This window comes from Chanos chanos, chromosome 3 (assembly GCF_902362185.1).
Source record: "Chanos chanos chromosome 3, fChaCha1.1, whole genome shotgun sequence".
NCBI lineage: Eukaryota > Metazoa > Chordata > Actinopteri > Gonorynchiformes > Chanidae > Chanos > Chanos chanos.
The window spans coordinates 10,000,809-10,018,786 of record NC_044497.1 but is presented as its reverse complement, the minus strand read 5'-3'; the positions used below and the strand labels follow the sequence as shown (position 1 = coordinate 10,018,786).

Here is a 17,978-nt window from a genome sequence, read left to right as displayed (position 1 = left end):
ACAGAGACAACCCCCACACAACTTGCCAAACTCTCTCAGCTCAGCTCGTCAACGCAGGAAACTAAGGCGCTGGGAAACTGGCAGCCTTTTTCAGAACCACAGTGACATTTAAAAAAAAAAAAAAGAAAGAGAGAGAGAGAGAGAGAGAGAGAGAAAGAGAGAGGCCAGTGTTGCTCAGAGCGTTTCATCTGGCCAGGGTTTTGGCTGGCCATCCGGCTTTTGGCACCGCTCTGAAAATCAGGCCTCCGAGCGGCAGAGAGAATACGCTGTGAAACCAGAGCCGGGGCCAGGTAAACGAGAAGGAGCAGAGAGAGAGAAAGAGAGAGAGAGAGAGAGGCTGTTGCCGTGTGCGTGTTCACGCTGGGCGGCAGGCCCCTTTGAAGCCTTTGGCCGCTGATTGAGTCATAGCTGTCAGAACAGCAGGCTATGCTTCCCTCGGCAACAGCGCTGGCCTGCACCGTGGGCGCCGTTAGCCTGTTAGCTCAACGTCCTCTCCGTACGTTACCGGGAAAATGCCCGGCTTTCTTCCGAGGAGCCCGCAGGGGCCGACAGACAGATGCAGGACTGAGAGAAGGGGCCTGAAGGATAGGGCCTCTCGCGCGCTCTCAGACGGAGAGGAGCGAGGGCGGCGATTAGAGGCTTTTTGCAAAGAAAAACGGAAGCTGTATGCTACAGCGCATCCACGCAAGCACCCTCGGCACGGGGCTGTTCTCTGACAGTCTGGAGGAGCAAAGCGAGAGCGAGAGAGAGAAAGAGAGACAGGGGAGAAACAGAGAAACAGAAAGAGAGAGAAGCAGAAAGGGAAGGTCAGTCAGTAAGACACTGTCTCAGACTGGCATGTGTGCTGATGAAAGACAGGCTTGTAGGATAAGGGTGGAAATGAGGAGAACACTTGTGATAAAGGTCGAGAGAAAGAGAGAGAGAGAGAGAGAGATGACTGGATTTTGGCCTTGTTTGGTTTGCAGAGAGGAGGAACAGGCTCGCACTGATGCACTGTCACTCAGCAACCGTTCCATGCGCACGGATAACTGCACAGGCCTTGCTTTGCTTCTCACCATAAAACTAAACAGGGTTGTTTCTGGGCTTTACAGTTGCATGATGATTAAAGCATTTAAATGAGTTAAAACAATATGGCTTTCATTAACGTAATTTTAATGGTAGGCCAAAGCTGCGTGAATGACCCACGCGAACATTACTCTCTGTGCTCGGAAGAGAGAGGCCTGTGCCACATTAAGTAAAGCCATGACTTCATTAGAGCTTTTCCAGTAGTGCGATTGCACCCCCCTTCCTCCTCCCTCCCCCCTGACAGTGGTGACATGTCTGTCTGGCCATGTGTGAAAGCTGTCCATGCTTGCCCCCCCCCCCCCTCTCTCTCTCTCCCTCTCTCCCTCCCTCTCTCTCTCTCCCTCTCTCTATCTCTGAATTATTGATGATTTTTTTTCAGAGCTGAATGAAAAATCAGCTCGGGACAGGGTCTGGGTATCAAAATGTGCAGACAATTATTGTGTGTTTGTGTACAGTGACAAATACAGGGGGTCCAGCACATCTGTTGTTAGTCTCTGGTCGACCAGCGTTTGTGGCTTAGTCAGTGCACAGCAGTACGGGGCGTATATCAAGCGCTGTCTGTGGCTTCAGCCCCAGAGTAGTATTGAAGTCCAGGAGACGTGTGTCCTGCCTTCAGCCAGAGGAAGCTCTAATCAGCAGCCTCTCTGTCTTCCTGGAATTAAGCTCTGCTTGCTGACGGCACTGCCTCCTCAGCTCTCTCCCCGTTAGCTCCTCAGCTCCTCAGCACCTCCGCTCCGCCAGGAGGAGCTCCTCTCCTCCGTTTTTTTTTTTTGTAGTAGTAGTTTTTTTGTTTGTTTGGTTTGTCGGTTTGTTTGTTTTTAAATGCCAAATCAAATCTGAGATTAAGAAGCAGCAGTCACTGACCAAAACACCTTCCCACAGCTGTGGGGACGGCGTGTCTGATACCACACGAATGTTGTCTAGCAAACAGCAGAGTCATTAAGACTCTAGGCTGAGTAAACCGTACAGGATCTGATTTCATTACTGCAGTACACATTGTTCTTTTTCTCTCTTCAGCAGTGTCAAAAAACACAGAGAGAGAGAGAGAGATACAGAAAGAGAGATACAGAGAGAGAGAGAGAGCTGTAGAGGTCTGGGTAGTAAATAATCAGCAGCAGGTCTTTCTGGCAGAGGGCAGGCAGAGCCAGCCGGTGGAGTGGAGCGCTCCAAAGCTCTACACCAAGAGTGACCTCATTAAGCAACCCCCCCCCCCCCCCCCCACCTCCTCCTCTCCTCTCCTCTCCTCTCCTCACATCCTGTCTTTTAACAGCCTTTCCCTCAGCGCCACAAACAAGGCCAATCGGAGCGCACGCAGGAAAGCTCCAATGGACATGCACATGGACACTGCTCCACGCCAGGGCTCATCCTTACCGAGGGAAATACCTTTATCCTGTGTCCCGGCCAATCAGACCCCGGGCGCAGAAGAAAGCTTTTGAAAACACGGGCGAAATCAAATGGATGTGTCTGAAATGACCATACATTTACATATCAATACCTCAATTATTGTGAATACGGTACCTGTCTGTTATTCCCAGTGATGCTTTGAACAAGATGAGGATCCATTTTTCACTGTTGAAAAGAGCCTCATTACTATTCTCTCATCTGTAGTGAATTTATTAGCTCAGTTGATAAAGTGCAGTAATTGCTGTTCTGCCATTGAGATGAAGACGTCTAGGACGCTGCCACCTTGTGGCCACTCTGAGAAAAGCGTTCCTCAGACTTCCTCTACACAGATCTGAACATTATCTTATATAAATGTTTGTGTTTGCCACCGTAACCCTGCGTCTTATTGTGAAGTCTCTTGATTTACTTTTGTTTTAGTGTTGCCTGATGGCCAATTTGGATCATATTCAATCTCTAGTCATGCTGAGAGATTCCACATTCTCTCAAGATAAACATTTTGAGATTGTCTGAGGATTAAACATGTATCTTTGGACCCGTGGTCTTTATCTGCTCTGGAAAGCATCTGGCAGGCCTATTTACTACAAGGCTATTCTAGCTATTACTCAAAACCTAAAGTCCAGCTCTTCCCCATTCAGACAAATTCATTATGTAGGCTGTGAGAGAAGGACGAATGTGACACAGATACCAGTCAGTGCCGCGGCACTCTGTAGTCACGTTAATATTAGTGGTATGCTGGTCTGTGTAAACAGCATGAACATCCTGCATGTTAAATCCATGCTGTGGGCATGTCAAGCTGTGTTCTGACCCTTTACCGTGTGCTTTTCAAATCAGAGAGCGCAGCATAAAATAAATAAACAAACAGACGAAAGAAAGAAGCCGGGGGTCGGGCAAAAAGAGAGAGAGAGAGAGAGGCAATTTTGTGTGTTGTACCTTAAAATGGTAAGTGATCTGCCACAAATGCAGAAGTGTTCAGATAACCCCACTAACTCAGTGTGAAGTGTGGCCTAGATTCCAGGCCTCTCTCTGCGTTCAAGTGCTGTGTTTCAGCCTTGAGTTAGAGAAGAAATTAACTATGTAGCAAGATTCCTCGCTTGGCTCCATTGAATCGGAAAGGCGTCTTGTTCTCCCACCAGTGGGATGCTTAGGTCTTCGTGTCTAAATGCATTTTTTTTGTGTGTGTATCTAAATGGTTTTGATTGTGTGATGAGATTCTTTAAGTATTGTTAAAACTGCGTGGTCCTGTTTGATTTGTCCACCGGCACTGTTCATCAAATGTCCGGATATATTTGCTTATTCGGTCCTGAGTACGGTTTTCTGCATAGTATGTGCACTGTGCCTCTTTCTCAGTGGTGTTTCTTAATTTTCTGACTCTGTGTAATGGCTTTGACATTGATTTTCTGTCTTTGTGTGGTGCGTGTGCGTGTGTTGTGTATGTGTGTGTGTAGTCAAGTGAACTGGATGACATTCTCGATGACCTGCAGAATAGCCAACCCCAGCTCTTCTCAGAGAGCCGGCCCGTGTCTCTGCCGGCCGCCGTGGACAAGCAGTCCATCATCAACGACATCCTGCAGATGACGGGGGAGGGAGGACCCGCCGCCATGGGCACCGCACAGCAGCAGCAGCAGCAGCAGAGAAACCTACAGGGCATGGGCCAGGCCAGTGAGTGTCACCCCTCCACCCCCAATCTCCTTCAGTCTGTCCAACTCTGTCTCCGTCTCTGATATTCCCTTACCTCTGTCCATCTCTCTCTCTCTCTGTGTAACATTTAATTCTGAACACACTCATAGTCAAAACTAATTGAAACCAGTATGTAATACCCCTTTTTATGGTTGAACGGTTTAAAGTCATCAGAACTTGTGCACATGCCAGAGTCATTGGTGCTGAAAGAATGTGCAGCAGCACACAAACACAAGCATGAACGCCTAACTGACTCATCGCCAAAGCAAGCCGGAGAGTACCTATCATTAATAACCCGACGAGTATGTACATCACTAATGATTCAGACCGGTAAAGGTGTGATATCAGGTTTCTCATGCTGTCGTACACTCACTACACTGCTACAAACGTCACGTACATGTGTCCCATTCCCTTTAGCCCTCTGTGCTGTGTCACATATGTAAGCGCTAGATTACATGACAGAGACATGTTCCGCGTAAGCCCCAGCGCCGTACGTGACCCGTCTCTCTTATGTAACACACTCATAATAGAGCAGCTTTACGTCGACTTTAAACAGAACTGACAGCTTAATCTCATGTGCACCTCGCGGAGTTGTTTGTCAACTGGCAGTGGGAATGCATGACTGCCCACTTTAACATGTGAAGTTGTGTTGGTGGATTAAGTGATGATTAAAGATCACGTGACTGCAAATTTCAGGGTGTGCGCTGAGCAAAGATAATACTGTTTGTTCAAAAGCTTCATAAGGCATTTGCTTTGTACAGTCAAGGCACTGTCACATTCCGTTGGAATTTCTCAGAATTGTAAGCATAGCTCTGTGTGTGTGTGTGTGTGTGTGTGTGTGTGTGTGTGCGCGTGTGTGCGTGCGTGTGTGTGTCTGTGCAGATTTCACTGGCCCCAGACCAGGTCAACCCAACAGAGGGCCTTCAGTGAGGAATGTTTCTTTAGACATGAACATGTCTGCTAAGGTCTCTCCAGGCCAGTATCCTCTCATGAGAAACAACAGTCCCTACTCCATCATGCAGCAGCAAGGCATGATGGGAAACCACAATGTCATGGCCAACCAGTCCAACATGGTCAACACAGGTGAGTTTTGCTCAGAAAAAGCAGTTTGAACTCTGTAATGCAGTGATTTTTTTTCAGCAGTAGTTTTTTTTCAGTAGTGTTTTCAGTAAAATATAAGTCCTGTATTTAAAGAGAAAAAAAACACTGGTTTCCTTAGGTCCTTTTTTTGAAGCTTAACTGAGTACTAAAAGTATAATTGAATGCCTTTTAACTTGTAGAGGAGGAGAGAGATGTAGGAGAGAGAGGAGTGCTCATGTAATGCAGTGTTAAACTGTCAGCCCCCGGTGGAAAACAAATGGGTTTCCCCTCCAGATCACATCACAGGGTCCCTCTGTTAAAAAAAAAACAACAACACTGGCCTAATGTCAAGAAAGATTAGAAAAGAAAAAAATGTGTAATTAGCACAGGTAGAGTTTTTGTGTGTGTTTTATGTGCATTTGTGTTTGTGTGTTTGTGTGTGTGTGTGTGTGTGTGTGTGTGAGTGTGTTTGTTTGTTGGTTGTTTGGCTGGTTGGTTGTTTGTTTGTTTGTTTGTTTGTTTGTTTGTGGGTGTGCGTGTTCTGCTGGTCAGTATGTCAGCTGTGTGGGAGAGTGCATGTGTGACTTGGTGGAGCTTTGAATGTGACACAGCAGAAATGAGTCATTTCCTCAGGAAGGAAGTGCTGGGTCACTCTGACTGGCTGCCTCTTGTCTGTGTGTGTTTACATGCACACTAGAGAGAGTAAGAACCCCCAGCTCACTCCAGTGCAAAGTACAGTAACCAAATGACAGGCAATAAACGGATAATGAGAACAACAGTGTGGCCTCTTAAAGCTCTCTCCTTCTTCCCTGTAAAAAAGGCTGACAGTCTCTCTATCTCTCTCTCTCTCTCTCTCTCTCTCTCTTCCCTCTCTCTCATGCAGGAGTGCTTGGTCCAAATGTTCCTCGTCCAGGCATGCAGCAGGAGGCCTGGGGACCCCAAGGCCCAGCGGTCAGTAGCTCAGCCTCAGCCCCGGTGCCCTCCACGCAGCAGTCCCTCCAGCAGGGGGCGATGCATAACCGCATGGGACCCATGCCCATGAGACCCAGCGGCCAGCAAGGGCCCAGACAGATACTTCAGTCTCAGATAATGCCCAACGGTGAGTCCCTCTCACACATGACACGTACAACAAATACAGTGATAAGACGTTTTTTTGTTTGGTTTTTTTTGATCGACCAGATCCTGTGTTTTTTAATCTACATGTTCATTGTTTGGTATTTGGAAACAAGCTGCTTTTCGGGTCATTTTTTTGTTAGCTGTGCTCCACATTTAGAACCGCATTTCGCACAGAACATACCATCGTGCTGTGTAGCACATAGCCAAACTCGCACCATATCTCATTTCTGTTCACCTCAGCCCAAGCTAACATGGATATGGGCATGGGCACACACCAGTTCCCCCAGCAACAGGCGCCACCCAATCAGACAGCTCCGTGGCCTGACAGCATGATGCCCATTGAGCCCTTTGGGAACCAGAACAGGTAAAGAGCATTCATAAATGTCAAGAGCACATCTGCCTACTACAAGTCCAATACCCCACCACTCTTACCAAGTCTGATCGATGGATGACGGAGAGGTTTCTTACTCTTTCTCTCTTGGACCTTTCATAATGGTTGAAGGAACTAAGTCATAAATATACTTGTTGGACTGGAGTTTAGTATTTGTGATGGTGTCGTACCGTCTGCTTTCAGTTGGATTTAACTGTGCTGTGCAGACGCTCTTTCTTTTAAAGTAGCACTGCATTTAGCATCGGGACACTGACCCTGTACACAGACACCGTAACAAGCAACTGTTTGTCATATACTGAATAATACTGATATTCAATCATTCATTTAATGTCACTTTAGTTGTTTTGATATATTCTGATTTTTTTCTCATCTTTTTTTTTTTTACACACCAGATTACTTACATAGGGCTTTGCAAGAACATGTCTTGTTGTTGTAGGTATCTGAAGTCTAAGCAGATCAATTACCCAGCACCCAGCTAACCATCAGTCTCATACCATGAGTTATAGTTCTAATATGCCGAAACCGTGTTAGCCTTTAGACCTGTGTTATTATTTACACACTGATTAAGGTGCTCTTTTAAAACAGGCTTAACCGTGTGAAGACAGAGAAATACCTGTCTGGCAGGTGTGTTGGAAAATGGGCGTAAGCTAGTTTCACTGGGCGTAGTGACATCACATCCCAGCCCCCCTCAGACAGATTTGCTTACTTGTAGCAGCTTAAAAAAAAAAAAGACATGCGGCCTTCCTGAGCGGCATCGTTCTCCTTCTCTTCCCTTAGGACGGTATACAGTAACCCTCAGGAGGAGGTGCTGTGCCCCCCCACGCCGGCCGACGGCCAAGCCGACGAGGGAACCCTGCTCAGCCAGCTCTACACCGTGCTCAAGGACTTTGACGGCCTGGAGGAGATCGACAGGGCCCTGGGCATTCCTGCGTTAGTGGGCCAGGTAGACTGTCACTGCTCTCCTTTGACTTCTCTCCCATGTTAACCGCTCACTCTCACTCTTAGCACCGTTTGTGAGAATCAGCCAGGTGCGTTAATGATGCTCCCAGGTTTCGTAGACGTCATCGGTTTCGCGACGACTGCGTTTGAAACGGCGACGCGTGGGTTTGAAACCCAGAGATCGAATTCATCCCAGATGATGTTTTTAGGTGCCGTGTGAATGTGCGGCCTTTTCGAATGGGAGCTTCTCTCTCACTGTGTGCTCCCATCTGCCTGTCTGTCCCCTTCCAGGGCCCACCTGTGGAGCAGGAGCAGTTCCCCAGTCAGGATCCCAGCATGCTGCTGGATCAGAAGCCGCCCATGTACGGGCAGCAGTACGCACCTCCCTCTCATATGCCGTCAGGGAACTACCCACCCATGCAGGACCCCAATTTCCACGGCATGGCCAGTCAGATGGGCCAACGGCCCGGCTACCCTATGCTCCGTATGCAGCCTCGCCCGAACCTCCGACCCACGGGCGTGGTGCCCAACCAGCCCAACACACTCAGACTGCAGCTCCAGCACCGCCTACAAGCTCAGCAGGTACCAGCACTCGCCATGCGGCTAACGTCGGGGGGCGTAACGCCGGCTCTTTATTAACACCTGTGTTCTGTAGGACTGGGCACATCGAACTCAGTGCATATTTTTGCCACTTTGGCAGAAATGCAGAGATAAAAGTCAAGCAAGGACTCAAATTCAGCTGTTGAGTAACAAGACTGACTTCAATGTAGATTATTGGTAGATGTAAGGATATATTTGTTTAGGTGTAACTGTTTGGTTTTGGTAAGATTTTAACTTTTTTATAACCGCTGTAAAAGCACTACACCGATTCTAACTGTTTAATCTGGTGTTTTATGGATTAAGGTGTCCATAATTTGCCCTATTATCCTGCCCTTAAAATTTTTACCAAGTTGTTTGTAGCATTTGAAGTCCACTCTGCCACCTGCTGGATAGTTGAAGAACTGTTCCATGCCTATTTTAACTTTGGTCAATCTTAGATTGCACATAAGGTTTGCTATAAAATTAATCCTTATACTCAGTTTTCAGTTAATTCATCCATTTAATCCAGTTTTTCCTTGTCTTGTTTTCCTTGTCACAATAAATGTCTTACCTTAATCTTGTGAACTGTCTCCACAGAATCGCCAGCCTGTAATGAATCAGATGAGTGGAGTGTCCAATATGAACCTACCTCTAAGACCCAACGTACCGAATCAGGTCAGTAACACCTTTTTTTCTCTGTGTGTGTGTGTGTGTGTGTGTGTGTGTGTGTGTATGTGTGTATACTTATGAGGAGGATGGGGGTGGGCGGTTGTGTAATACAATGGTTTTTTTGTTTGTTTTGTTTTTTATCTGCTTTAGAGCAGTGAGCATACTAATTCGTGACTATAATGTATGTGAGTGCATGGCGTTTGTAGATTTATCTGTGTTTTGCGAATAAGTGATGTTGCTGTGTGTTACGTCATCTCAGGGGACCATCAACGCTCAGATGGTGGCTCAGCGACAGAGAGAGATGCTGAGCAATCACCTCCGCCAGAGGCAGCTGGACCAGCAGAGACAGCAGCAACAGCAGCAGCAGCAGCAGCAGCAACAGCAACAGCGCAGCATGGTCATGCGCGCCCAGGGTCTCAACCTCCCACCCAACATAACCGCCATGCCCGGAGCCATGAGCAACCCGCGGATCCCCCAGGCAAACCCCCAGCAATTCCCCTACCCGCCCAACTACGGTACAGGACTGGCCTCTCCACCCCCCTCCACCAGCCCTTTCTCCCCCATCTCCCCCAACCTGCCCGCCCCACAGCTCTTATCCCACAGCTCCTTGCATGGCTCCCAGATGAGTCTGGCTAACCAGGGGATGATGGGCAACATGGGCGGACAGTTTGGGCCTGTAATGAGCCCTCAAATGCAGCACAGTGCCTTTCAGTTTCCCAGCTCAGGTACTGCCTGCCCCTCTGTGTCTGTGCGCCTCTGTGTTCACGCTTTACCTTCCCCCAATCCCAGTCACAACATGTCGCAGAGCTCCAGGCTTAACAGTGTGATCCTCCTAATCGCACAATGAAGCATCATCCTCCCACATCCATCTTTTTTTTTTTTTTTTGTTGCCATGCCGATTAACTCAGTCGATTTGTTACCGCCACCGCATTTCCCACAGTTTTGATACCGCCGACCGGGCTAGCGTGGATCGGCTGAAGTTAGCGCGGTGTCTAAAACGACGGATCTTACGGTTGCATTCGTAGCGTGAAAACAGGGTCAAAGTTCGATTGCGTTCCCTATCTCTAAAGAAGGAATGCATTCCCGACTGTTGATTCTGTATAAACAGGATTTTAGAGTAATGCAACAGTGAATGTGTGACTCTGATGTTAAAACCGTGAAATGCCGTTAGTTATTTTTTAACCTAGGCAGATTCCCAATAGTCCGGTAATGGTTTAAAAAAACAAAATAAAACAAAAAAAAGGCTGTTGTTGGTTTGTTCAGGCACCTCAAGCTGTTGGCCAGCAGAGGGCAGAAAAGCTGTGGGAAACTAATCATGTAATTCATTCAGCGGGAGCTCGTCTACACCAGTAATCAAAATCCTATCAGAGTTTTAATTAGAGAACCACTCTGTTGATAACTGAACCTTCAGAGAGCCTTAGAGTATGTTTGGCATTGAATTAAAGCAAAATGCACGTGTTATCAGTTGAGTATGTAATTCCCTGAGCCTGGGGAGTCTGGTAAGCCTGTGTCCATTGCTGTGCTGTATTATCTGTGTACTGTGTTTGTGCCCTACCCTAGACTAATTGGCTGATGCTGATCAGTGCATTCAGAGCTTCTTGATTTGTGAACCAATCACAAAGTGAATCTGCCCTCCCTAAGCCCCGCCCACCCCTCTGGCTTCTTTAGCTAGCTCCCCTCACTAACCTTCACAAGAGGCTTTGCTCTTTCTCTCTCTCTAACAACCTTAGTAACTCTTCTCTAACCTGTCTGTCCTTAGACCTCTTCTGCCCTGTCTGGCAACCTCTAAATATTGGAATCCACTGAAATGGCCCCTTGATCATGACCTCAGATGTACATATCCTATCCAATGATTTATCAGCTGATTAGTTTAGAAATACAGTGCTTTTCATCGTTTGCCATGATCCTGTTATTGTCTTGATCAAAATGGATGTAAATCATTAAGTTTTGAATGTGAATGTCAGAGTGCTTAATTGTGACTTTGTGGTGATAAGAATGTGTTGTTTCTGTGGATTTGTGGCGATAAGAATATGGCTTATATTTGGGGGGATGTGTGTGTGTGTGTGTGTGAGAGAGAAAGAGAGAGAGAGTGAACTATTTGACATTTGTCTTCTCGAAATTTTGAGTGTTATTTGTGTGAATGAGTGTGCTGTCAGTATTTTAGTCCACACTGAACTTCAGGCTCAATAACCTGGACCTAGTCACCTCACAGTGTGTGTGTGTGTGTGTGTGTGTGTGTGTCTTGTCAGGAATGAATCAGCAGCCTGACGGGGGGTTTGGAGGAGCTGCCACCCCTCAGAGCCCTCTCATGTCCCCTCGGATGGGCCACGCCCAGAGCCCCATGATGCAGCAGCCACAGGGCAATGCCACCTTCCAGTCTTCGCCTGATATCAACGGCTGGCCACAAGGCAACATGACCGGCAACAGGTGAGAAAATGTTTTAACACCTCATTTATTGATTGGAACACCTACACGACTCTATGTCAGTCTGGGATGTTTCAGACGGAAAAGAACTGTAATACAGACAATGTGATCGTAAACACGACATCTTAGAAATGGGAAAGTACTAGTATCTACAGAAAGTAACAGTATTGTCTCTTATTTTACTGTATTTTTCTTATTTTTTCTTGAAAACCTAACTTTTGATCCATTTCTTGGGATTGTTAGTTTTTTAACCTATCTAAATTGTTCTACACTTGTCAAGGTGGGAGGAAAACTCTGGAAATGTTCTTTAGTGCAGTTTAAAATGCAAACACTGAAATGTGCATCAGACATTATTACACTGTTGAGAAGCAATTGAACCGTCACGTCTGCTGCAACTGAACACAATCCCAATCCGTTTTTCTCCCTCACAGTATGTTCACCCAGCAGTCACCCCCTCAGTTTCCACCACAGTCCAACGGCAACATGTACAATGGGAACAACATGAACCTCAATGTGTCCATGGCAACCAACTCCAGCAGCATGAGCAACATGGGTCAGATGGCCGGCCAGATGAGCGTCACCTCCATGGCGTCTGGGCCTACAGCAGGCCTGGCCAACATGGGCCCTGAACAGGTCAGACTCTTCCCCAGTCCCTTACTCCCCTCTGACTGTGAACCTGAGCGAGGCGAGGGGTTTGCCTGGAGGTTTTTCTAAAATACCAAAGAATGCATTTGACAAAGACTTCATCTCCTTTAAGTCCCACATCAGTCTTACTTTCCTTTCATATGAGTCATGAGACTCTAAGAAAACTGCACTCCGATCCGCTGTTTAGCAAGTCTTTGTCACTGAAGCTCCTGCCATTCAATGCTCTGGAAAAGTCACTCCCTCTAGCCCTGCTAGCCAAAAGAATGAGAAAGTAGACCTGTCCCAAATTTATCAACACGAGCTTCACCAGTAGCGGCACGTGGGGGTTTTGATAGAGGAAGCCCAACAATACTTGCCATGGTAGTGACATACAACGATCAGTAGGTGTAACTATTAGGCCACGATGATCCGTTTCACGGTGAATCTTGTGCTAGCAGTTAGCCACGCAGTCTTAGCGTAGTGTTATGGTAGAAAAAGTTCTTACTTTATTGCTGGTTTCTTGCACTATGGCAGTATTTGGCTTCGACTTCCCTTTCTCTTTAGTATGAAGTTGCTGCTGAAATGGCAACTTAACAAAATCGTTTTGCAACAAAAATTCCAAGTCAACATCCATGTCTTTCTACTACAATGATCTCTGACCAACTACTCCCTCAGTGGTTGAAATTCAGTTTATTAGCTGCTCGTGTCAGATGGTCATGATTTGCATTTTTGATCTGATCAGTGTGAATGACAGCGGCAGGTTGGATTCCCTCACCCGCCCACTGACAATTTATTGTTTGTTTTCATGGAAGCCAAACATTCGCGAGCTTCTTCTACACAACCACTGGGCATTTTTTTCTCTTTCACAGTCCACTCTGAGCAGTACAACACTCAATGGTGATTGGCTAATTTTTCTCAAAAAATAAAAAATGTGAGAACAGGCCAAGTGGACGTGAACTTAGTGTGGCTTCTCCTCGGTGGCATGAAATGTACATGCAAACCTACTGTAAAGCCAGAAACATACAACGATATGACATTAAAAAGCTTTCCTGTTACCATAGTCACTGTTAAAATAGAAAGTAGACTATTTAATCCAAATTGGAATACAATCGCGTGAAAAGTTTCATTCAGATTTATTTCACGTGTTGTCATTGTTATAGAGGTCTTCACATCATTACAATCCCGAGGAAGCCTGGTTTCGCCACGGCTTCCGCTAGGAGTCGCCACTGGCTAAGAGGAATGCATAAGAGGATACTGAGTATTAACGCGTTAACTAAAGAACCACAACTGTATATAAACAACTGCTTTCAGTACACTCTGAATCCCACATTCACTCAAATATCTCCTTTCCACTTTTCACTCTTACCTACGGAGCTGACTAATCACTCCTATAACTTTAATGCCGGACCCCAGGCTGTAAGCGGTAGACACATTAAACTTTTCACTGCAAACAAAGCACTTTGAGACTTCTAAATGTTACACAGAGGAGTTTGGTAAAAGGGATATGTCTCAGATTTATTGAATACATTTTCCTTACTTAACCCATTACAAGTAGAATGGCTTATAGTAAGACTGTAAGTGTTTGGATCCACTTAATTGAGCAGTTTTCTCTGCGAGTAGGTCATGAATAATTTACTGTAATTAGCTTACGCAATTGTGTTGAAGAGGCTCGTATAGCGTAAGCTGGGTCCAAAAGCCAGTGATGTAATTAGTCGCATGCACTTAGTGCCAGTCTGATTTGCACATGTTGATGTAGTATTTTAAAAAACAAGAGCTCTTAGATGTCAGGACCATCACGTTAATATCGCAGACGCTCAGTCTGTCATCACACATTATCTGTCATGCTAAACACATACACACACACACACACACCCCTTTCTGAAACCAAGTAAAGTCAGTGTTATTATAGATATGTATTTTTATTAATAACTTTCATTCAATGTAAACATGCGTTGTTCTACTTTCTCTCTCCCCATTGGTATAGTAAAAATAGGTAATGCAACTCAGTTTGTCCTGGGGCTTTTAGGCGTCATAAAGTAGTATGAATATTTAACCATGGTGCAGTGATTTGATAGCGTGCACTTCACGTTGGTATATGCACGCAGGCCTTGGAATTTCATCGACTTGATTTATTACCAAGTTGTGTTATAGTAACTTGTGGCACTCAATAATTTAGCATTTTGCCATTAGTGATGTTTATTACTTACTGCTCTCTTTTTGTTTTTCAGGTGTAATTATCTCATTTTATTTAGCTTACGTTTGGCATTGTGTCATGCACTTAACTGCAGTTGCTAAAACTAAACCCAAAGTGCTATAATAATACGAGTCATGTCCTTGCTATAAACCCATTTTTTCTCTTTTTTTTTGTGTGTGCAGAAATACTGTTGACCTGAGGGCTAGCGTAAGTTCAGAGCAGCACAGGAGTGTCTGATGAAGACGTCAATCATTTCCAGCAACTCTACCTACCCATGGGGCCCTGGGCCCAGTGGGTAGCCCTGAGCGCTGGCCCACCTGAGGCCCACCTGCCCTGCCTCATGCCCCTATGCTGGAGCCTTCACTCTGGACAAGCCCAGGGGGGGGGGAGGACTACACCTATACAAACACACACACGCAAACACTTTTGACCCTTTTGGACCTACAGCTCCCCCCGGATGCGGGCCCTCTCACTCTGATACACTGCAGACCCTTGACGTCGCTCTGTCAAATCGCATTCACCGTAGTGTGACTTAGGTCTCCCCTAAAAGACTCGACGACAGTCACATCGGGATCCTTGTCCTATGAATGTATTCCTCTCTGTCTCTCTTTCTCTCTCTCTCTCTCTCTCTTTCTTTCCCGCTCTCTTTCTCTCTTGTTTTCTCCCTCTGTCTCTCTCTCTCTCTCTCTCTCTTTCTCTCTCTTCAATTTTGAAAAGACACTTTGCTTTCTGGAATCCCATCCTCCTTTCTCTCTGCTTTCCTCCCTCTCTGACGTTCCAATACGGGCAAGAAGACTGCGTGCAAAACCTGCGCAGCACTCAAGATTTTAGCCATTTTTGCCTTTTTCTCTTTTCTTTTCTTTTTTTTTTTCTTTCTTTTTAGCGAAAACAACGGAATGGAATTTGAAATGGCTTCTAAATTGATCCTGAAAATACAGATGAATGGTGTGAGGACAATGTAGTGGTTTGTAATTAGACTTAATTTAGTCAAAAAAGGTTTATGGTGTATTACATGAAGTTTTATTCTTATGTATAGTTTTTTAAGCCGTGTAGATTTCTTTATTAAACTAGCGATGAGAAAAGAAAATCATTCTGAAGTGATGAGAGTATAAAGCAACTCTTGGCAATTTCAACCTGGAACTGCTTCTCTATCTGAAATACTTCTCTATAATTACTGAAAAATTGATTTTTTTTTTTCTTTGGTCCAGTAGTTTCAGCAAAGTGATTGCGACCTGTTTTCTTGTAGTTAGGGAAAAAAAATGAAATACTGATAGATTGTAAATACCAGTAACAAAATTCTGTTTCGTATAATATTTATTTTGATTTGTTTGGGTTTTTTTTTTTCTCTCTCTTTCTTTTCCCAGTCTGGTCTTAACTGCTCTTTTGAGTGAGAACAGTGTTTTTGTGTGTATGCGTGTTCTGCGTGTTCGTGTTTTGTGTGTGCGTGTGCGTGTGTGCGTGTCTTTTTTTTGGAGGGGGGGAGGGTAAGAAGCAGAGGTGTGTAATTTTGTTTCCCTATGGTACTAAAAGGGGTGGAGAGGTGGTGTTAGACTTTATTTCAGTGGTAGGGAGGAGGCGTGCCGTGTATACAGTGTACAGATATGCGCTTGCTTCTCAGCCTTTAGCCTAGAGTCCCCTGGCAAAAAGGGGGGGGGGGGGGGGGACGTGACACAGCCATAACTCAATACTGAAGTGTGCTTTCTTTGTTGTGTGGAGTGGCGTGCTTCATGCGAGCTGCTAGGTACAAACGGTTCCAGTGTGTGTGTAAAACAAGCAATAACTATGACTTGAGAAATTTTTTTTTTTTTTTTCTTTTGTAATTTTGTATAGGTTCTCCTGGAGGCACATTTTGGTCCCCGGTTCAACTCAGTATTAAAAAACAAAACAAAACAAAAACAAACAAACAAAAAAACAAAAAACAAAAAACACAGACACTTTTTTATTGCAGTTTGTATTAAAAAAGATGTCCAAATTTAGCTTTTTTTTTTTTTCCCTCCATGATGGGTAGTTCTCTGTGGTAATGGCGCTGTTAGTATGTGGCCAACAGTAGATAGTACTGGTCTTTTGTATTCCACCCTATCCCACTCGCATAGTCACACTTAAACACCGTCAAATTCCATGGTCCCTCGGGTATACAGGACTAAACGTGGAGTCAAAGACCTGAGTCAAAGGCCCCATCCTCAGTACACCCAGCCAAAGACGTACTGTACTGTACTGTACATGTTGAATAGCAGACATTTACCCCACCCCACCCATGACTACAATGGTCTGAATTCCCTTCACTATGCTGATACTTTCCAGTAAGACATTAGCTTACGATGTCCTTCCCAGCACAGAGTTGTTCTATTTTTGATGGAAAAAGCCAAATTTTCTTGCCTTTCAGTTGACTAATACAAACATTATGGAGGATGAATTTCAGTTCCCCCTCTCTCTCTCCGTGGGGCAGAAACCAGGATGCAAGGTCTAATTAAGCTGTTTCTTTTTTATCGTCCTCTGGGTTAGGTGGTTAGGTGCCTATAGCTTTTCGCCAAGAGTCACGCTTAGTCATCATTGTAAACGCAGGAGTGGCCAGTGCAGTGTCAGTCAGTCATTTCTGTAAAACACAGGAGTGCCCAGTGCAGTGTTGATGTGGTTTTTTTTTTTGTTTGTTTTGGGTTTTTTTTTTTTTTTTTTGTACAGTAAAAGTCGTGTCACCAGTAACTAATAATTGCAATGAACTGATTCTTCTTTCATCACTGTTTGCTGAAGATGCTGTGATTGTGCTGAAATTATTACCTGCATTTTTCTTTTTTTTTTTTTTTTTTTTTGGTTATCGTTGAAACCTCTCCCTCTGACAGCTGTACATACAGGTTTGCCATGCAGCTCTTGTGAGCTGCACTTTTCACAGGAGTTCTCGGACCATAGCCGTTCAGTAACCAGGGTGCTCTCTCCGCGGGCACCGTTTTGGGTTCTCATTTAAATTAAAACGCTCATTTATTTTCAATTTTCCTCAAATGAATGACCACACTCTTAGCTAGCATGCTGATTTTTTTTTTTTTTTTTTTTCAATCAGCTGCTAGGGTGACATCTTGGCAAGTCATTTTATTGACAGCGTTTTGTCTTACAATGTTTTGATCACATTTTTGATAAGTGTTGGATGCCTTGGACCAGCTTGTAACATTTGAGGAAGAACACCCATTTAAAAATAAAAAAAAAGCCAGTTTTAAAGACACAGGTGCACCGCTACTCTCTGCAAAATCCAAAGATTGTCAAGATTTTGAAATAATTATAAGCCATGAAGTGAAGGTGGTGTGGTTATTATTATTATTTTTTTTTTTTTTTAATTTAGTATTTTTTATCAGGACTAGGTGCAAGCAAACCATTTTCCCTACAAACAGGAATGAAATTGTCGTAACGGCTTTGATTGAATTTCCTAAAACGGTGTCTCTCTTATTTTGAATTTTGGAGAATTAAAATGTCTGTTTTGTATAGTCTGCCAATTTCTTAGAGCTAAATGCAAGAACCTTGAAATGCTAAAACCTAGCATATTGCCTTAGATCTGTTTTACTGTCTTGTATATTAAAAGTTGTCTGTATTATATCTGTATAGTGAATCATGTTCAATACTGAGTGCTTCATTGCTCAGCTTTGTCTTTGTTGCTGGATACTGACAGACAGATCTCTTTCTCTCTTCCTCTCTCTCTCTCTCTCTCTCCCTCTCTCTTTCTCTTCTCTTCTCACCCCCCCCCCCCCTCCCTCCCTCCTTCTCGGGATGTCAATATCGCAATATCGCTCATTTTCCATGTTTTGCTTGTGATCAGTTGTGGGTTATTTGTAC

General features: G+C 44.9%; 1 protein-coding gene across 3 annotated transcripts in view; it reads left to right on the top strand.

The window, feature by feature from the left end:
• The window catches only part of ncoa2 (nuclear receptor coactivator 2), a 59,285-nt gene extending 43,458 nt beyond the window's left edge, over positions 1-15,827 (top strand). For 2 of the 3 annotated variants that reach the window (XM_030767414.1, XM_030767413.1), the window contains exons 12-22: positions 3,915-4,128; positions 5,029-5,229; positions 6,110-6,325; positions 6,583-6,706; positions 7,511-7,676; positions 7,964-8,254; positions 8,849-8,926; positions 9,180-9,645; positions 11,170-11,347; positions 11,776-11,977; positions 14,345-15,827. In XM_030767414.1, coding sequence (XP_030623274.1) covers positions 3,915-4,128; positions 5,029-5,229; positions 6,110-6,325; positions 6,583-6,706; positions 7,511-7,676; positions 7,964-8,254; positions 8,849-8,926; positions 9,180-9,645; positions 11,170-11,347; positions 11,776-11,977; positions 14,345-14,356 — 2,148 coding nt within the window. In that variant the 3' untranslated portion in view covers positions 14,357-15,827. The remainder of the gene's footprint in view (positions 1-3,914; positions 4,129-5,028; positions 5,230-6,109; positions 6,326-6,582; positions 6,707-7,510; positions 7,677-7,963; positions 8,255-8,848; positions 8,927-9,179; positions 9,646-11,169; positions 11,348-11,775; positions 11,978-14,344) is intronic. The other variant, XM_030767415.1, reaches the window with a different exon arrangement.
• Positions 15,828-17,978: the final 2,151 nt, after the last annotated feature.